This window comes from Amphiprion ocellaris, chromosome 24 (genome assembly GCF_022539595.1).
Source record: "Amphiprion ocellaris isolate individual 3 ecotype Okinawa chromosome 24, ASM2253959v1, whole genome shotgun sequence".
Classification (NCBI taxonomy): Eukaryota; Metazoa; Chordata; class Actinopteri; family Pomacentridae; genus Amphiprion; species Amphiprion ocellaris.
The window spans coordinates 2499169-2519763 of record NC_072789.1 but is presented as its reverse complement, the minus strand read 5'-3'; the positions used below and the strand labels follow the sequence as shown (position 1 = coordinate 2519763).

General features: G+C 39.2%; 3 protein-coding genes and 2 non-coding genes across 5 annotated transcripts in view; 3 read left to right on the top strand and 2 right to left on the bottom strand.

Annotated features, from left to right (window-relative positions):
* Positions 1 to 10776, bottom strand: part of LOC111566915 (cilia- and flagella-associated protein 47) — a 58696-nt gene extending 47920 nt beyond the window's left edge. Inside the window, 17 exon segments of the mRNA XM_023267730.3 lie at positions 997 to 1127; positions 1297 to 1541; positions 1616 to 1832; positions 3564 to 3660; positions 3750 to 3948; positions 4089 to 4241; positions 4964 to 5177; positions 6019 to 6229; positions 6311 to 6540; positions 6695 to 6801; positions 6992 to 7161; positions 7271 to 7411; positions 7499 to 7583; positions 7795 to 7933; positions 8203 to 8318; positions 8405 to 8562; positions 10264 to 10776. Coding sequence (XP_023123498.2) covers positions 997 to 1127; positions 1297 to 1541; positions 1616 to 1832; positions 3564 to 3660; positions 3750 to 3948; positions 4089 to 4241; positions 4964 to 5177; positions 6019 to 6229; positions 6311 to 6540; positions 6695 to 6801; positions 6992 to 7161; positions 7271 to 7411; positions 7499 to 7583; positions 7795 to 7933; positions 8203 to 8318; positions 8405 to 8562; positions 10264 to 10407 — 2757 coding nt within the window. The 5' untranslated portion in view covers positions 10408 to 10776.
* On the top strand, positions 6870 to 6941 carry trnad-guc (transfer RNA aspartic acid (anticodon GUC)). The gene has a single exon. It is a non-coding gene; the product is annotated as a tRNA-Asp (tRNA).
* Positions 10777 to 10913: 137 nt separating the features above from the next.
* On the bottom strand, positions 10914 to 16316 carry nufip1 (nuclear FMR1 interacting protein 1). Its single transcript, XM_023267734.3, has 10 exons — positions 15978 to 16316; positions 14895 to 14968; positions 14723 to 14818; positions 14039 to 14101; positions 13876 to 13952; positions 13643 to 13735; positions 13365 to 13534; positions 13097 to 13231; positions 11684 to 11940; positions 10914 to 11581 (listed from the first exon to the last, which is right to left on the bottom strand). The coding sequence occupies exons 1-10, from the start codon at positions 16213 to 16215 to the stop codon at positions 11123 to 11125; spliced, it is 1662 nt and encodes a 553-aa protein (XP_023123502.2). The 5' UTR covers positions 16216 to 16316; the 3' UTR covers positions 10914 to 11122.
* Positions 16317 to 17929: 1613 nt separating this feature from the next.
* nop58 (NOP58 ribonucleoprotein homolog (yeast)) overlaps positions 17930 to 20595 on the top strand; it is a 6388-nt gene continuing 3722 nt past the window's right edge. Inside the window, exons 1-6 of the mRNA XM_023267731.3 lie at positions 17930 to 18088; positions 19365 to 19441; positions 19543 to 19595; positions 19834 to 19958; positions 20027 to 20163; positions 20363 to 20427. Of these exons, the coding sequence (XP_023123499.1) occupies positions 18044 to 18088; positions 19365 to 19441; positions 19543 to 19595; positions 19834 to 19958; positions 20027 to 20163; positions 20363 to 20427 (502 nt within the window). The 5' untranslated portion in view covers positions 17930 to 18043. The remainder of the gene's footprint in view (positions 18089 to 19364; positions 19442 to 19542; positions 19596 to 19833; positions 19959 to 20026; positions 20164 to 20362; positions 20428 to 20595) is intronic.
* LOC111566920 (small nucleolar RNA SNORD70) lies at positions 20193 to 20281 on the top strand. The gene has a single exon (XR_002746029.1). It is a non-coding gene; the product is annotated as a small nucleolar RNA SNORD70 (small nucleolar RNA).

Here is a 20595-nt window from a genome sequence, read left to right as displayed (position 1 = left end):
TGCACGGCATGCTCTGAGTTGGATTCTCAGTGGTTTGGGATTGAAATGCTTTTACTGCTCTCGTGATGCTATGAGACTACAGTGAAAACTTCATATTTAAGTGTACAGGGGCTGTGTTTGATACTTGAATAATAAGACTAGCTTGCTGAGGACCAGCTAAGACACAGCAGGTCTCTAACAAACAACCAGGCATCTGACAGTGGGCTTGACATGGTCATATGTGAGCAATGACACTGAAATGATGTCTCATCTTGGATAAAACATAAAGGCTGGGAACATGCTGAGCATACAGACATTCACTACTGTTCAAATGTTTGGGCTCATCCAGACAATTCCATGTTCTCCATGAAAACTCACACTTTTATCCATGTGCTGACATAACTGCACAAGGGTTTTCTAATCATCAATGAGCCTTTCAACAGCATTAGCTAACACAATGTAGCATTAGAACACAGGAGTGATGGTTGCTGGAAATGTTCCTCTGTACCTCTATGGAGATATTCCATGAAACATTTCCAGCTACAATAGTCATTTACCACATTAACAATGTCTACACTGGATTTATCATTCATTTAATGGTATCTTCATTGAACAAAAAAAAACAGATCTACTTGATCTACATGAATCCATATTAAAACAGACATTGATAGCAGTTGCTGAAAACACAGGTTTACCAAAATGAGGATCTGGCATGACCCAAATTTAACTTTAACCGGTCCGTGACAGTAGTTTTAACCTGCTTCTTCATCACCATGTCCAAAAAGTTTCTAAGCTTTTGACATAGAGGGAAAGATGATAGAGAGCAAACCGCTGTGAAAACATCTTCCTACCAGACTCTACTGTAGCTTCATGTTTTAACAGCTACTAACTATAAACAGGAGGTTCAAGTGTACAGAGAGTAAGTGTTTTATTCTCTAATGTGTCAAGTATGACTTTAAGTTATTCAAGGACTACAGCATTAAATGATCAGTAAGCTTCCCTGTGTGAGGGACAGACCTTGGCAACACAGTGTAGGCGTTGTGTGTCCCCCTCATGGACACGGAGATCAAAGTCTCCCTCTGACGGCGAGGAGAAAGACGGATGCCACACCACCTCACAATCCAATTCCCTGTATGGCTCCACCACACCTGGAGAGAAGGCAAGCAGGTTTGCTGTGTCACACATAATTCAAGCATGCAAATATATCAGATGAATATACTTTTATAAAAACACAGTACAGAGAGAAGAACTTGATCTTTAGGTTTTGAAAATGCCAACCAAGGTTCACCCTAGGACACTAAATCTATTTTGCAGCACCTGTAGCCGGTCGAACAGAGAACAGGATGCCATTCTCTGTGACTACTGGTTGCCATGTGAACTCAGCAGCACGGTTACACGGGTTCTTCAGGGTTACTGAGCTCCTGTATCCCAATGCGGCAAGAAGAGTGGGAGTGGGATGGAGCACCAGCCAGTGGGTGGACAGCTCCAGAGTCAAGGGGACGACATGGGCCTTGACCAGTATCTGACCTGGGTGCTGCTGATTAACAGAGTAGGACACCGGCCTGCAGGAAAGAAAACATGCTGCATCATTGGTTTGCACGTTACAAAGGTGTGCTGAGGTGTTGCTTCCACCAACCTGTAGAAGAAACCCAGCTTTCTGCTCTGAAACGTCAGGGGTAGGGTGATGCGTGAGTGGGGAGGCAGGACGTGGGAGAGGGGTGAGGATCCTTGTAGCTCAGGACTGTCCACCTCCAGCTGCACCCAGACGTACACTGACAGTTTATTGATCAGCTCCAGCGTCTGAACACACACCGACTGCACACACACGTCATCAAAGTTCACTAACAAGGGACCTAATGAGGAAAGAGTGAGAAAGGCACATTAAAACACAAAAACACCTGTTAGAATAAGAGTTGCATTGGATCTCAGAGTCAACTTCAGCACTTCTGAACTAAATCTTTTATAGAACAGCAGCTGTCAAAGCTTTTGGGGTAGATTTTAATTTCTAATCCATCAATTAATAAAATTTAAGCATATATTACAGTGAGGTATCCATGGAGTTAGGGATGGCTACCAAAACCTTGGTATTGAATAGGTTAAAGAACTAAACTATAAAGCACTCAGAGAGCGCAGTATTCCGCCAAGGTTGTTCATTCCCCCATAAGGCATTGTCAGAAATAGTTTTAAAATTTTTTTTTTTTTTTTAGAAATGCCTCATTTCCTTATTTATTAGTTATTGAAAATCCAAAATCACGGCAACATAGAATATGGCCATTTAATATAGACGTACCCACAAATCCAGTGACCTTGCGCTGAGCACAGGTGTGTGTTCTGCATGTGTACGTTATGTATGGATACTGAATCACGTGACCTAAATATGTAGCAGGCGGCGGGAATTGATGGGACTCAGAAACACCTCCACAATTTAATCAGTTGTTCCTTGGATCATTACAAGTCCTGATAAATCTGCAGCAGTCGATTTGTAGTAGGATCACAATCATGTGATCATGTAGTGTTCACTTGTTGTCATGGTTACAGTGACGCTGTGCTGCTATCTGGCAATGATACAGAAATCTTTAACAAATCCGTGGATTCAGACTATAAGCTGCATCACTGCCAAAATCTAATCACTTGGTCCTTGTGTCATTTCTGACCTTCCCTGAAAATTTCATCCAAATCTGTTAGTCTGTATTTGAGTAATGCTGCTAACAGACAGACAGACAGACGGACAAACGTACACTGATCATCACATACACTACCAGTCAAAAGTTTGGACACGCCTTCTCTTTCAGTGCTTTTTATTTATTTTTATTATTTTCTACATTGCAGATTAATACTGAAGGTTGACACTTTTTTGAATTCCATATATATTCTTTTATAGTTTTGATGTCTTCAGCATTAATCTACAATGTATAAAATAATTACATAAAAAGCATTGAATGAGAAGGTGTGTCCAAACTTTTGACTGGTAGTGTAACTCTGCCGTGTTCCTTGGCGGAGTAATTGTTAAAATCCGAGGGATCAGTAACCTCCTACATTATTGGTTTTGCTATGGAAAAATTAAAAACTATAGATTACAAAAATTGCTTTCCCTGTGTCACATACTGTAGCACCATATATCCCCTAGAGACAGGGCAAGTCCACATACCCTCCTGCATTACTACACTGGAGAAAGGATTTTATGGAAAAGAAAATGTATTATATTTTTAAGAGCTTAAAGACTATAGCTATTGAAAGGAACAAATGAATAAATATTGGAAGCATAAGGGGTAAGTAGTAATTACATAAAAAATGTGCTCATTAAATATGATTGCAGTTTGAAGGTTGTTTTGTTGTTGTTTTAGGATTAGGGATTAATGGACAATATTAACATGAAGCTAAGAACCTTGAGGTGATGCGTATTATTTAAGTTTGTACTGAATAGAGATGAACAGATTTCATGATACAGAAGATGAGCTTTTTTTGTTTTATATGTGGAATAAATGTATGTTTTGTTTTTCTCTTTTACTATGCTTTCTTTTATTGATGTGGAAAATGCAAATGCTGTAAACTGCTCATATTGGGAAATTAAAAAATATTCTGACTTATGACAACTTGACAGAGCTCCTCAGCTGTCAGAGTCCTGTTGCAGTCTGCCACCTCCTGGCTGGAAGAGGGAACTGCATACATCACCAGTGAAACCTGCAAAGAAGTATGGAAACAGAAAGGAAGGATAAAGAGAAAGATTTCATCTGAAATATTTGTTTTCTTCGGACCACCTCTGATCTTACCTCACTGCTGACCTGCTGCATGTTGGACATAGAGTTTTGGGTACAGCTGCTGTTGCTTCCTGAGGAATTCTTGCTGTACTTCACCTTGGTTTCAGAGGTCTTATGGCTCTCCAGGTCGCTGAGGCGGAGTGTCGGGGGAACAAGCCCTTTAGAAGGAACAATTCCAATGTCCACATCATCTGTCTCCTTTTCTTGCTGTCTAAAAACCACAATCAACACAGGACACAATTTAGGATACAACATTTCAAAGATACAAAGAAGGAAGAAGGAAAAAAGATCAAATCAAAGCCTGAGATGGGCCTTTAAGTCCGCAGTTCTGATATTCATAAGAACATCAACCTCTTGTTGATCCGCTGTAGTCGTGTTTGTCTGAGCTGTTTGATGAAATCTGCATAAATCTGTCGATGCCGCTGTCTTTGCTCTTCCTCGTCCTCAGTGAAAGAATAATCGGTGTCCACATAGCTGTAGTGGGGTATGCCAGTAAAGATGGTCCTAAGGAGGGTAAGAACAGGAACGTTGTGGAAACATATAGACACACAGTACGTTATCAAAAATCTATGAATAGTTCAAAAGAAAGTAAGAGTTGTTTGCAATACACACACTATATTGTAAAATCAAATATGTTAAGTCCATATTTTTAGGAGGACTTCCATTTGCTATTATCGGTTAATTTCTAACCCTTACAGGTTTATGTCATTTTTGAATACTTTTAATTTTGCCTTTATATACCACATAACAACACATTTACAATGCCCATGTTTGGTGTCTATTTTTTTTTCAGCACATCATCACCTATATGATCTATTATTTTTTCACTTGGATCTACCATATTAACATATTGGGTCCAAAAACAGACAAAATCTGGTTTGAAACAATATATTATTACAATAATAAACAGAAAAAATGCTTAACGAAGCCTTTTGAATGTTGAAAATGTTGCAGATATGAACATAAAATGGTAAACTTGATATAAAATCAAACTATATACAGATGTTTCCCTTAAAAACATGTGTTTCTATAGGTGTTTTTTTCTTTTTACTTGCCATTGTTGTGGACAAAATGATACAGGGCCACATCACTGCTTTGCTTTTGCAGATTCTATATAGTACAACATGTAACAACATGGCAACAGAACAGGAGTTTTAGTGTTCTGACATCTCGAAAATGTCTTGTGATGGTTGACATATTTTGCACAGTGTTTCTGATTCCTCTACCTGTACTGTCTGTGTGGAGAGGCAGGCCTGATGCTTGCTGCTCTGTCATCAGGAAAGGCCAGGAACTCCTCCACCTCTGTGCTCCGACTCCTCTCTCTGTGATGCTCGTGGAGTCGTGTTTTATCAGCACCAAGGACAGCAACACGTGTCATTCCACGGTAGCAAGCCAGGTCACTGAACCGGACATCAGGCCATGGTCCAGTTGGATTGGTCACTGATGTAAGAGAGGAAATCAGTCTTAACAGGAGATACGTCTACATCAAAATCAACTGAACTGAACAAGGCCAGCATGTTTGCTCTCTAAATAGCTACAGCAAGGGTGTCAAACTCATCTTAGTTCAGGGGCCACATTCAGCCCAATTTGATCTCCAGTGACCAGTAAAATCACAGCACAATAACCTAGAAATAACCACAACTCCTAATGTTTTCCTTTGTTTTATTGAAAAAAAATGTCACAAAACAACAAAAACAAGGCAAAATATTACTAAAATGACACAAATTGACAAAAATGAGGCACAAAATGACAAAAATGAGACACAAAATGACAAAAATGAAACAAAAACGACAAAAATGAGATGCAAAATGACAAAAACGAGACAAAATGACAAAAACAAGACACAATATGATGAAAACAAGACACAAAATGAAAAAAAACGAAACAAACAACACAAAACAAAACAAAAAAAGAGACAAGAAAGATACTCAACAATAGACAAACGACAAAAAAGACAAAGGACAAAAAACAACAAAAACAAGACAATAGAACAATGAGCAATCTAGTACTTTATGATCAAAACAACTTGTCATGGTCTACAAGTTATTTTAAATTTATAGTTTTACAAATGTACAATCTGTTGTTAATGTCTTCTCTGTAAGTTTTACTCTTTACAAAGTCGTCCCACGGGCCGGATTGGACCCTCTGGAGGGCCGGTTTTGGCCCACAGGCCGCATATTTGACACACCTGAGTTACAGTAATGTAAAGAGCATTTGTTTGCAGCTCTATAATCTACTGTTTTGCCTTCATAAGAAATCATTTTTAACTGTTAATACTGACCAGGGTTTAGTTTAGTCGTGGGGTGTGTTGTCTCGCTGTGGCAGACGGCAGAAAAATGCAGAGCAATGGTGTGGAAACTACGAAGCTCCACTTCAGTGATGTCTTCAGTGGTGTGGTCAGCCCTCTGACGAACAACCAGACCCAAGACATCCACCTTCTGCTGCACCTGGAAGCTCCCTTGCTGGCGTGCATTGAAAGAAACAACTACATCCTAGGAAACACAATAGAGAGAAAATAGTTCCCATATGTCTTGATTTTATGAATAAATAACATAGTCTGTCATCATCCTAACCTGGCACTGTCCAGGACCAATGACGCCAGCAGAGGGCTTGGTGCTGAAGTGTGCTAATTTGTGGAAACGGAAGTTGATCGGAAGCTGAGGGCACAGGTTCTGGAGCACACAGAGAAGGTCCACGTGTTGTCCTGTCACGCAGCCGGGAAAGCGGAACCTGTGAGAGGGACCAGGAACCAAAGACACGGGGAGTCCAGAGCCTGTCACCGCTAGCTTCACACTGCTGTCAGCTGCAGAGACAAAGGGAAGCCACATTGCTATCCCGACTTTAATTATGAATTCATGAAAGTAGTATAGAAAACAAAGTTAGATGAACCACAATACTGGCTCATAACAGCGTCTTCAGTATTATAAAATGCAATATGGTGTGCTGTTTGAGAGTACCCCAAAGGTTAAAGAAGCCGTGTTTACTCTTCACAGACTCGAAAAGCAGGAAAAGGCTGTAATCTTGCCGGCTGACTGAAGAATCGCATTTCTTCCTTTCAGCTGAACTGTAAGACGGAACAAGTACAATAAGTTAAGGAACAAAAGGGGACATCTTCAACCCTATTTCATCAGCTCCTCGTTAGTATAGTGGTAAGTATCCCCGCCTGTCACGCGGGAGACCGGGGTTCGATTCCCCGACGGGGAGTAGAAACTTTTTTTTTCTTTTTTTGCCCCCAATTATTCTGTGCAATGTACCTTTTGCAGATGGGGCTGAAGCGTACTGCCACCGTGGTTTTTTCATATGGACCTAGTCGGCCCTGTCTAGGTACACACACCAACATCTGAGAGACATCATGGGTGGCTGGGCTGCACCTCTCCATTCTGTCCAGCAAGGCAGCGTCGGCGCTCTTCTGCATGTTTGTTCCCTATACACAGTCATCACAATCAAGGCTTTGGGGTTTTTTTTTTCTCAGTTAGTGGCCCCTGTTCATCCTCCAATTAAAGAGCTGCTTGCTTCCTGGAAGAATCACTCACCACCTCAGTCCCAGCAGCAGTCTCCTGGAGCAGGCAGACCCAGTCACAGGCCTCGGGTGCATTGTTTTTCAGAACCACATTCTTCACACAGGATGTACCAAAATAGGCAGGCCCAAACCACAGACAAGACAGCGGAGAGCCCTGGAAAACAGCACAAAGTATCATCTACACCATTAAAACAAAACAGAGTCAAATTAGCTACAATATGAATTCTAATTGTAGATGTACCTGCAGGTCAAACACCTCAAAGCGCTGATCCACCACCTCACCCCTGATACTGAGAACTACAGCTGATCGATTCTGGAGCTTCAACCTGGTACAGACGAAGCAGAAATTTTTTTCAAAACCTTAAAACAACATAAAAACTGTTATTTTCCAGGTGCAGTGACTCACAAATGACGCTTAATTTACAAACATAATATTCACTCTTTGACAAAATATTAAAGCCTCAAGTTTTATCAAAAACTACAAGAGCTGACATTTAGTCAACTCAAACTGTTCATAGTTATCTTGGACCATCATACAGGGCCTTCTCCTCAATCTGCCAGGAGCTGTCTGTGCGCAGTTCTACTTTCAGCTGCTGGGTGGCGCCGGCTGCTACGACTGCACTGGAGGGTGAGAGTCTGAGGCGGAAGTCCCCACAGTAGTGCACCTGGAACACACCTTGAATGCACACACGTTAATGTGTACCGGTATTCTCATTGGCTGGATTCACTACATGAGATTAATGTTAAAGTCTGAACAGGAAACTTCACTCTGAATAATTTACTGTTAACAGAACAAACCGAAGCGCTTCAGCGGCCGTTTATCATAGGCTAGGTATTATTTAGCAGCTATTAATTTCATTTGATCATCTGAATTTTACTAAACCAACACATCACACTTGCATTAGCAGAACAGATAAAGTGGCACATATCCATTGCTTCATTTACCTGGTGCTGATCCTTTATTGGTTATAGGATGATGTTTGATGAGCACTTGACTGCTGGCGACAACGCATCCAAAATCTATTAATGAATCCACTGAGAGGGAACAAGCCCTGGGAAACCTGGAGCAGCAGAGACGGCGTTAACAGTATTGATGTGCACGAACAACAAAATGTTTAATATATATTATATGAAATTGCACTCTCACCCTCGCAGTGGGATTTTTAGTGTGTCCACATCATCAATATGAACCAGAAGACAGTCTCTGACCTCTACCTCTGTCTCTGGAGTGAACTCTAGCAAACCCCTCACAGACAGACCTGGAGCCACCACCACAGCTTGGCTAGATGCTGTCAACTTGAACAACTGCAGGAATAGAAGTTTAGAGAGAAAAAGGGCATCAATTATGTGCATAGAAAGATGAGGATAACATTAAAGCAGGTCTCTAACCACAGAAGTGATTCCACATTGTGTGTATATGCTTACATTCTGGTCCATATTTGCTCTTGCGCGTATATTTCGGTTTTATATATTTTCTAGTTTTTGTAACAGTAACAATAAAGACTTATTCTATTTTGGGATGTCCGATAATATCGGCCCACCGATGGCATAATACTGTAATATCGGTCAATATTGTTCTTGGGGGTTTTTTTTTGCCTATCATGAAAACCGATAAAATAATGTCTGGATTTTGCTGGTAAAGGCTGGCAAAATCCTTGTTGCATTTGAGAATGCATCCAATGGGGCATCACAATAAAATTAGGCATGAAGTGTTAATTCTACAACAGGAGATATATGATATGACCTAAAATCAATTAAATAGCCCACATACATCGGTTGATATCAGAATCGGATAGTTGGACAATATTTGCATATTGGTTATTGGCAAAAAAACAATATCAGACATCCCTAATTCTATTCTATTCTGTTCTATTCTATTCACATTCTGAGGAGGGCAAATAGGTGTTTTACATATGTGAGTGTCCATCCACAAGAAACAAACCAGTAGTCTGGAATCAATTGACATTTTTGTTCCTTTTTTTAAGCAAAGGTTTCAGTATTTGTGACAGCAAATATATTTAAATGTATCCAGATAGAAAACAAGCCATTACAATATAATTTTCAATGCATTCTTCTGTCAAAAATAACTGTCAGAGTAGTAGTTAAAATAATGTTTCAGTGAGGAAATAATGCAAATGTACCCAATGTGTTCTGTTTGTTTTCCAGCACCCTGAAATTGTAGCAGTTTGATAAAACACAACTTTAAAATTCATCAGCAGTATGTACAAGTAGTTTTTAAACTGAATGTTGGCACAGAGGCACTCTTCTACTTTTGTTTTGCACCATTGAAAACACATGTTTTCAAGCAAGATAGTTTTCTACAGACAGATCATCACACACATAACAAATAATCGTTTTTTTTATTTGAAAAAAAAGTGTCCTGAACAGCTAAAATAATTTTTTATTGCTAAATATCTATTTGCTTTATTTACAATCTCTCCCTCTTTTCAAAGAAGCTCTCCAGAGACATTTCTTTTTTATTAATTCTGATTAATTCTGGCAGGGGTTGGATTGGCGGCTTGACACAATGATGAACATTCTGGACTTTAAAATAACAGCCTGTGCAATATTATTTCTCATATCTAGAACATGTGTTACACAGGCATGTTTCTACTTTACATAAAAAAAATCTGTGCAATATGGACAACCTGTGCAATATTAATACTTATGTCAATATTTCTATTTGTGCAATACCACTGGCATGCACAAGAATGTTTTTTCTATTTAGCATTTATGTATGTCTATTTTTTTTTAAATTTTGCACTAAACTTCCTAAATCTTTGCATTGTCTTTCCTGTTGTAACTGTAAATTTCCCCTCAGTGGGGTTAATAAAGGCTTATGTTATCTTCATGTAACTGACAAGTCAAATGCGGGAAACAAGCACAAACGGAAGTGACCGGAAGACGCTCTGGTCATTTAACAAAATAAAACAACCGGTGTTCAACTCCACCGGAAATAAAGTTTAATCTTTAGCTCGGTTTAGTTGATTAAAACACCTCAATTACCTTCGAAGCAGGCTTTCCCAGAGTGATTTTCCTCAAGGAATTTCCAGTATTTGTCGCCGTGACCGTTACCTTGTATACTTGTCCGACTTTCACATCGTTAAACTCGACAAACGGCGGCTCAACTCGAACACAACTTGCAGCCATGACGCGACTAAACAGTTATTTACTTAAAAACGCTAAAATGCCGCATAAATATATATTTTTTTCTCTCACAACTGCGCATTTTCAGTATTTATGTGGCTCTTTTGCCGTCTTGTTGACTCACATACCGATAGTTGACTTTACCGTTGCTACCCAGAGGTACGTTGACAGCTCAGGTGGTTTCTAGGCAACGGCTCCGGTAGCTGCGCTCGTTTTATTCACTTTAGCATTCAAAGCGGGCGGAGTCGCCGCAGTCAACGTAGGATAAATCATGGTTTCTTGCCTTTTGAGGTGGAATTTTGTATGTCAGTAGCATGGATAAGAAGCTGGAACACTATATTTACAAAAGTGTGCGTTTGTTTTACCAAATAAGTAGTTTCCGTTCTTATCTCCACAACTTTTCGGCTCATCGCTCTGATTTATCCGGTAAATACAAGTGTATGAATCAAATGCCAAACATTTAACAAACATTCACATGTCACGGTTAGAATAAAAATCTGTACAAAAAGTGCTATCAACACAGTTATTTATTTTACAAGAGAAAAAAAAATGTCTTTACATTATGCGTCCATTCATCGCATTCAAAAAAAAAAAAAAAAATCACAGAAAAAAAATTTCTCTGGAAAAAGATGCACATTTGATCCGAATAACAAATGCCTCAGTTTTATGAAACAAATCCAAATTGTATAGATAAATCATATAGCAACTTCCTCTGATTTCACAGTACAGCACCGGAGCTCTCCCGTATTTCATCATCATACATATTACAGGTAGATGTGATTTTATCTGTCAAATCATGACTGGAGGATTCTCTGCTGGATGTCTCTCCTGCAGTTTCCACAACAGGATCATTAGATTGTTCTGCGCACACCTGGTCACTCGGTGCTCCCTGGTCCTGTTCGATGACTTTATTAGTTTCGAAACCATCCAGGACTTCTTGGATTGTTGTGCCACATTCTGGTGAGGGTCTCTCCTCCACAGCCTGGCCTTCCTCTGATCCCTCTTCCTTCCCTTCTTCTTCTTTTTGCTCTCCAATTGGAATAGCTGCCAAGTCTTTGGGCTTGATCTCCTCCTGGTTCTGAGGTCTGCTCTCCAGCCCAAAGAAGTGGTTTCGGACAATATAGCGTACACACTGCAGGAGGACGTTCCTCTCTTGGCGGATATCCAGGGCCAATAACTACACAAAGTGATGGAAATGGAAAAATGTATGAGAAACTGCTGAAACGTTTTTCATTCAATCTTGTAATCTTTGCCTGTAAAATCCCAGACGACACCTTACCATCTCCAGTAAAGTGGGCCGACGTGTCTGCGGTGCGTCTTGGTGTCTGCCTCCTCTTCCTCCCCTGCCTCCTCTTCCCCCTCTTCCTCTTCTGCTGTTCATGTGAAGGCCAAAGTGGGAAACTTTGTGACCTTCTGCACCCACTGAGGACATTTCCACACCTCTAAAGGGTTCTCTGTCATGAGGGTTTGGTGGTAGTCCCTTTAGGAGGTCTTGGTTCTCTTGCACCAGCTCTTTAGCTCTCTGAATGGGCATGGCTAAAAACACAGTGAAACAGGTTAATAGAAACACTATGGAACAAAGTTATGGTGTATTATATACACTCACCGACCACTTTATTAGGTACACCTGTTCAAATACATAATCAGTCAACCACATGGCTGCAACTCAATCCATTTATTCATGTAGACGTGGTCAATAATTTTTTTCAATTTCAGACATATTTGTATTGGTGGATCGAGCACATCTGCTAATTTAAAGTTGAACAAAAGTGAGCTGTATACTTATAGAATATGGAAGTACTCCTTGATAGTTTAATATTGTGACAAACTCTACTCTTTATACATTCAAGTCTAAGACAGGTCAGAATTTTTTTCTGTATTCTGGAGCCGTCTGTTACAAATAATCCGCTGCATTCATTGGTAAAATAAAGACAAAAACACATGTTTAACAGTTTTCTACCAGCATTCCTGTCTTACATCATTTCTACTTGCAGCTTTGTACTGTCATATCTCTTATATTTCTCGTGGTTCTTCATTAAAACAACCCGTTGACTGAAGCAGCTGCATGCAATCAGTCCCTTTTATGTGGAAAACGAGTCAAATGATCGTTAAACGCTCATGTTTGTGCGATGAGTTTGAAGCTGAAAGTCTGAATTAACAGAAAAAGTTGAAAACCACCTTCATACCTGTTAAATCTGACTGAGGTTTTAGTTTTTCTAGAGCTGACTTCCATAAAGAAAGTCTGGCTATGTAAAACTGTCTTCATAGTTCAGTCCCCTGATCTGATGAACGCCATAAACACTAGAAATGCTGCACTGCTTAAAATAGAAACATCCCGTTAAATTTAAAATTTTATTATAATATTATAATTTATTGATTATAGGTTCGGCTCTCTATAGGATGAAGTCTGGGGTCCAGTCAGTAACCTGGGGTCTAGTATGTAGTGGATTAAACAAGCCTCGATTCAGAGAATTTTGCCTCAAGGAATTTTAGTACTCGAATAACTTAAATAGGAGTCGTTTCAGCCCTAATTTTAAGAAAAATAAAACGCTGACGTAAAAGACCTGCAGGGAACAGGAACGGTTCTTCTGCCGTCTTGAGTTTAGAAAATGTGTCATGAAGTCTTGTTGGCCTGCTAGACTGAAGTCACATCTTGTGTTCTGCAGCAGGTGGAAGAAGGTGTCCAACTCACCCTCTGGCTCCTCTTCGCTCTCACTCATGGAGCCATAGTTTGTCATCAGGGAGCCAAGAGCTGAGGTCATCTGTTTAGGGGCTACAATCAAACCACCAGTCCTGGACTCAGCAGCTTGGTCCTCTTTGTCTGAATCTGGAAACACAGTAAAATACACATCTGCTTTATTAATGCTGTTTATGTTTTTCCCCTCTAAAATACAGACATTATCCAGCAAACAGCAGTGACAATAATGACTGTTTATAGTCTTGTTAGTGTGATTCCACACCATGGTCACTGCCGGCCAGTGCTCCCAGTGGATCCACATCCCTGCCAGGCTGGGTGAGGGGGTGAGGCCTCTGTGTGGCACCGCTGTCAGACGGGTGAGGAACTTGTGGGTGTCGCTGTTGGAACCCTCTATTTCCCCACCAATGACCTCGACCTCTGCCTCTCATCCGTCTGAAATATGTCATTATGTTACAGCTCAGGTTGCTTCTGGTGCATTTATAGAGACAATAAAGACACAAAACACATCACATATCCATCAAATGTAAAGTGTACTTTTACCCAAACTGAGCAGTTTCTAGAACACCTCCCGTCTCCTCTCGCACCTCCATGACTTTTTGCTTTTTCTCAACATTCTGAAGTGTTGGATAGTTTCTGCAAATACAATTAACAAAGATTGCGAAATCTGGTTATGCAAAACAAACATGTAATGGTGCGGTGACAGCAATAATTCTGGGATAAAATAGAATTTTATCTATTCCATCCACAATTTCTAAAATCTTTGGAAGACCAACTTGCGTCTCTCCTCTCTCCATTTTGCAATTTCCTCTGGTGTTTCCAGCTTGATTCTTCTGGTTCCTGGTGCATGACTCTGCAATCAGAATATCAAACAGTAACATTTAAAAAAACACAAAGATGAGTTTCAGCTCAAATCATACTACCAGTTGTTTAACTCACATTTTTCCAGTGGATGCTGACGAGTTTTTCATGAGCCATGAAGCTGCAGTCGGGCTCAGAACACTAAGGATGAAATTTCAATGAGGGGTCAGTAAAGTCAAGATTCAAAATTCAAGAACTTTATTCATCACAAACACAACTATACACAGAAAAACGCGCAGTGAAATGCATTCAGCACCTGTTCCACACTGAAACAAGAAGACAAATTTGTCCAAAATCATACAAAATATGACACATAATTCAAAATGGCTGACTTCCTGTTGTGTTTTGGGCACGGGTGACGAGCTACACACGTGTACCAAATTTCATAGCTGTAGGTGACACATAGGTTCTGTTTGAAATTTTCCAAGTGGCGCTACTGAGCCATTTTGGGTGACATCTGTGCAATTTCCCCAAAAAGTTGGTCATTTCTTTTCTCATTTTGGTAATTTAATATCTCATTTTGTTGATTTTAGGTCTCATTTTGTGGCTTTTATGTCATTTTGTCTCATTTTGAGTGACATCTATGCATTTCCCCCAAAATATCCAATGTTTCACTGACATTTTTGAGTATTTTTAGGCCTTCAAATTTGAGATTGCTTTGTTATAGATAGATAGATAGATAGATAGATAGATAGATAGATAGATAGATAGATAGATAGATAGATAGATAGATAAGGTTAAAACTGTTTGGTAGGAAAATACCTTGACATGCTGAGAAACATGTTCGTCGTACATCTCCTGGTTTTTGAAGCCCCGGTCACAGGTGTCACAGAAATGGGAATACTCTGGCTCTTTCTTCTGTTGTTGGTTAAATACACATCAGTCACTCATTCTAAGCACAAATACAAAGTAAAAAAAACCTGAGATTATTCACCCTTTTCCCATGATGATTGGGGGGTCCATAGCTCTGTCTTCCACCTTGATGCAACTCATGACCAAAGTTTTGACCTGAAGACAGAACAGATGTAAGTGGCACTGCAGCTCATAACAGCACAGACAACACTTTTATTCACTTTAAAAAAAAAAACAACACTATTTTATTCTATCAACCTGATACAAATTCCACTAGAGAATACAAAATGGGAAAACATACTAAAAAAAAAAAAAAAAAAAATACAATGGTGCGCCCAACACATTTAGTGACAAGTTTAAATAAAGAGCTTTTTAAATGTTTGTTGATTAGCAAACTGAGACATCGCAGTGGAGAGTTCAGCTCGAGTGAAAAAAAGATGAAAATGAACACTTTTTTGTATCTTAAAAAAAACTACAACATCATGAAAATTATCCAAAATGGTAAACCTTTATGTATTCTATGTTCATTACAAATGAAGGGAAACATTTCAAGCTGTTTTATGTTTTGATTTTGATGTTTATGGTGTTTATGATGATAATGATGCTGATTTTATGTTTTATTTTGTTGATTTTATGTAATTTTGTTGATTTTATGTCTCATTTTGGCCATTTTCTATCATTTTGGTCATTTAATATATTATGTTGTTGATTTTATGTCTCATTTTGGTCCTTTTATTTCTCATGAAAATCAGAAATCCAGTATCAGATTGTTACAGTATGTTAGAGTTCGCTATTATTGCACTGACACCAGCCTCTTGTCTTCCCCATGATTGTGGGTCCTGAACTACATGGAGACATACTTATACTGCTTTAATAGTAATTAACTGAAACTCAAAAGGGAATATTTTAATATTATGATACTGGATTTCTGATTTTCATACACCATAATCACTAATCATTAGCATTCCACTTTACATGCAAAGAGTCTACAATGTAATAAATATCCGCTTTCTTAAGTAACTGATGGAAAAATAAACTTTTTCGTTTTTGAAGATGCACTATTAGATTGCAGATATCAGTGAAGCTTTTGACTGCAGAGAAATGAAGCGATTTTAAGGTGACAGTAATAGTTTGGAAACACAACATTACCAGAGAATTTACTCACTGTAAGGACGTTGTAGTCCATGGATTCCAAGACCCGACGGGGGACCGTATGCTGTCCATGCCGCTGCTCGGTGGTACGAGGCCAGAGTGCCGCCGTAGGCCCAGCTGCGCACGGAGAGCGTCTGGGTGCAGGTCCACGTGGAGAGCTGGAAGCTGCTGGAGAGGCGCTGCTCCTGCAGGATGGAGGCCGGAGGGAGGCAGCCGAAGTTCGGCTGAGGACAGAGTCCCGGTTCGTCCATATTCTGTCCCGAAAGTTGTCTTCATACGCACTGCAAAAAGCAAATAAAGAAAACGTGCGTGAACTCGTGTCACTCCCTCATGAACGCCTTTTGTTCCGTTCATACACACTACGTCACTTCCGCGGGAAGAAGTCGTAAAACAAAGAAAGATTAAATACATTTTAAAAATAAATATTTATGAAATCTTATTTATTATGGCTTTATAGAAACTTAAAAATTCTCAATTATAATTTTGCTTCATGCGTTTTCTGTTTTTAAATAAAGTATTAGTTTAAAAGCCCACACGGTTGAAACAACTTCTCGCGAGATTTGACATAGAACGCTCTTCTCGCAGGTTGCCAAATTAAGTTGATAAAAGCCTGAAGTCCTGTGGAATGTCACGTCCACTTGGAGGTACATAGAGTTTTTGCAGATTGTTTGATTGAGGGATTTCTTTCTGCATCCATTGGAACATCATTTTGAACTCCATCAATATGATTACTGTAAAAGAATTAAACAAAACAAACTTACAGCACATGTTATATAGAACAATGATACCTTAACACAGGGTTTTGCGTCATTTTGCTGTCTTTGGGATAATTTTCAAGTCATTCAGGACAAATTTCGAGTCATTTTGGACTAATTTTCTGTAATTATGGATCATTTCCAAGTCATTTTGGACCATTTTCTTGTCAGTTTCAACAAATTTAATATCAACTTGGATATTTTCTCATCATTTTGGATCATTTTTGTGTCTTTGGGATTATTTTCAAGTCATTTAGGACAAATTTCATGTCATTCTGGACTAACGTTCTGTAATTAAGGACCATTTTCAAATAGTTTTGGACAATTTTCGAGTCATTTTGGAGAATTTTCATGTCATTCTGAGCAATTTTTGAGTCATTTTCAAAAAGTTTTATGTCAGCTTGGATCGTTTCTCATCATTTTGGATCATTTTTATGTCTTTGGGATAATTTCCAAGTTATTTAGGACAAATTTCATGACATTCTGCACTAATTTTCTGTAATTGTGGACCATTTTCAAGTAGTTTTGGACAATTTTCAAGTCATTTTGTACAAATTTTATGTCAGTTTGGATCGTTTCTCATCATTTTGGATCATTTTTATGTCCTTCGGATAATTTTCAAGTCATTTATGACAAATTTCATGTCAGTCTGGACTAATTCTCTGTAATGATGTATCATTTTGGACAATTTTTGAGTCATTTTGGCCAATTTTTGAGTCATTTTTAAAAAAATTTGTCAGTCTGGATCTTTTATCACCATTTTGGATCATTTTTGTGTCTTTAGGATATTTTTCAAGTCATTCAGGACAAATTTCATGTCATTCTGGACTAATTTTCTACACCTATGAATCATTTCCAAGTCATTCTGGACAATCTGGAGTCATTTTCAACAAATTTTATGCCAGCTTGGGTAGCTTATCGTCATTTTGGATCATTTCCTTTTAATAAAAATGTATGCAAGATATATGCCATGGAATTCAAAAGCCCCTCAATTATATATTGACCCTGTCTGTGCCTTTTGATAAATTTAACATGTTTTACTGTGTTAAATGTGACTAAAACATATACAACACAAATAGGATGTTTACTGGTGACGTTTACTATTGGTGAAACCCCTAAAAATGCATAGAATACGTTTAAAAGCTGGAATAAGAAACACGAGTGAAATCGTGTGATATCAGCCGAGGTGACCGGACCTGGCAACCCGCCGGTTCTCCCCTCTCTCCACCTCGTGCTTCCAGACAGTCAGAGCAGCGGCGTGGCGACGGAACCTCTCAGCGAAGAGAGCACAAAAACTGTAGTAAATAACTGAGCTGCTGCCAAAATGCTCGTCTTATTCGAGACCGCTGCTGGCTATGCAATATTCAAAGTGAGTATTAGACTTTTATTCTCTGTCAGTTTAAGATCAAAGAGCGTTTTCCATGCATTAGCTGTTAGCTTCGGTTAGCAACACATCTAGCTAGCCATGCCAGTTAAGGTTCAGGCAGTTTTGCTGCAGTGAACGAAATGAAAAAGCAGTTTTGTTATTCGATTAAGTGTATGATCGTGCAAGTGGGTTGTTCTTTGTCACTCTTGCGTGGATGTCTTTGCGCGTGGGGAAGCTAACATGAAGCTAGCAGCCAGAATGGCCTGTAACCACGTGTGCGCAACGAGGCTAACTTGGTTCTGCTTTGTACAAACTTCAGCTGCATGCCGGTAATTTAATCCATCGGGGTTCTGTCTAAATGTGATCAGCAAACAACTGTACAGCAGATTTTCCACTTTCTGTCTATAAACTAGGGCGTTAATGGGAGCATTGGAGTCTGCTCCCAGTACATAGATTTAAACCTGAAAATTTGCCTGATGACAACTTCACTACCTAGTTACTCACAATAAAACTATTATATTTATTGTATTATTTATCTTTATTCAACCAGGAAGTCCCATTGAGATTAGAGATCTCTTTTACAGAGAGACCTGACCAAGGTAGCAGCCATACAAAATTTAAAAGTTACACATAACAGATACGTGATACACAAAATAAACAATAAAACAGATTGATAGCTGTTCAAGGACAGTGAGCTCTGAAGAAAAACATTGACATTCCTCCTTCACTGTATTCTTTGTGATGTTCTTAAACTCATAAATGGATGTGAATGTTTCTAGTTTAAGAGTTTTTGTGAGATTATTCCATGACCACCATGCATGATGGGAGAAGGCTGTTTTTCCAAAGTTTGTTAGAGTCCAGGGAACATTCAAAAGCAACCGCTTGGAGGTTAAATGGTAACTACTAGAGCTGGAAGTGAGAAGGATGCAGAGGTATTCTGGGAGTTTGACACAAAATGACCCCAAAAAGACAGAAAATGACCATAAACATTCATAAAATGACCTCAAAGAGACACAGATTGAACATTATATGTGTTTTCGTTGCTACTTGACTACATAACGTCATATTTATTAACACATTATTGTTACTGCTGCAGTTGTCCTGCTGTGAAACAGAAGAATTTCCATAAAGAAACAGTTGACATGGCAGAAAAATATGTCTTACCTTAATAAACAGATCAGAGACATTGTCTGCAGCATCTCATTGTGGGTTTTGTTGAGCGCCCAGTCAGCACAGATCTGCTTTTGTCAACTAACTTCAAGTGTCTGCTGTATTTCAGGTCCTCGATGAATCAAAACTACAGCAGGTGGACAATCTGTATAAGGAGTTTGAAACTCCTGAAAAAGCCAACAAAATGTAAGGAATCTAATCAGTGAGATGGCATTAATGAATAAATTGTAATTTGTGTTTCGAGGATGAAAAGTGGTCTCACTGTTTTTCTGTTTTGCTGCTACCAGAGTGAAACTGAAACACTTTGAGAAGTTCCAGGACACAACAGAGGCCTTAGCAGGTAATGACGTTATTCTTTGTTTGCTAACATACATCTGTGGCCTGTGATGCATTTCTGTGATTCTGATTTAAGCATGAGGTGTTGCACAGCCTTCGTCACTACCGCTGAGACCATGTTATTTAAGATCAGCTGGAAAGGAAACTAGTTGGCTCATTCTCAGCTGCAGCTAGAGTAGATTGTTCCTTTATCCGATTCTATGCATGTGTTTAATGTTGTGTTTTTAACTTTTATCACTCAGCTGCCACTGCACTCGTTGAGGGAAAAATTGGCAAGAGTTTGAAGAAAGTTCTGAAGAAAGTTGTTGCCAAAGAAGCTCATGAGCAGCTCGCCATCAGTGATGCAAAACTGGGTGGAGTTATTAAAGTAAGTAATCCAACATTTTCCTCAAGCGCTGTTTTCAGGACCTGGTTTAATGGGGCTCTGGTTTTCAGGACAAGCTGGATGTGAGCTGCGTCCACAGTCCTGCTGTAGCTGAGCTGATGAGATGCATCAGGAGTCAGATGGAGAGCCTCATCACAGGACTTCCTCCCAGGGAGATCAGTGCCATGTCTCTGGGGTTGGCTCACAGGTCTGTGCCATGGATAGCGTCACATTAGCAAGACTGCTGCCTATGATTACATTTGCTGTCAGAAATGTCCGTGTAGATTTTCCTCAGCATTCGTCACTACCACTGAGGCAGCAGTTTTATCAGATTTACTGAAAACCCTGGGCTTAATCTAAAAAAGAATCTAAATATGAATGTTTTCTGTGTTCTTCTCTGTTTCCAGTTTGTCCCGCTACAAGCTGAAGTTCAGTCCAGACAAAGTGGACACTATGATTGTGCAGGCAATTTGTAAGTGTTTTCTTTTCTTGGATTCACTTGATCTGTCAATAGTCTTGATCTTTTGGGTCTGAAATATATTAATAACAGTCACATTATTGTAAAAGATGAGTACACATAGTAAATATTCATATATTAAAAGATGAAACCAGCATTTATTCATTTTTTATTTTTTACATT

Bases quoted from the DNA above. Each gene is read 5' to 3' on its own strand.
- nufip1 (XM_023267734.3), bottom strand. From the start codon at position 16,215: ATGGACGAACCGGGACTCTGTCCTCAGCCGAACTTCGGCTGCCTCCCT. The intron at 14,819-14,894 runs GTGAATAATCTC...AACCAACAACAG, and splicing joins CCAATCATCATGGGAAAAGG to AAGAAAGAGCCAGAGTATTC. The intron at 11,582-11,683 runs GTAAGGTGTCGT...CACTTTGTGTAG, and splicing joins GGCCCACTTTACTGGAGATG to TTATTGGCCCTGGATATCCG.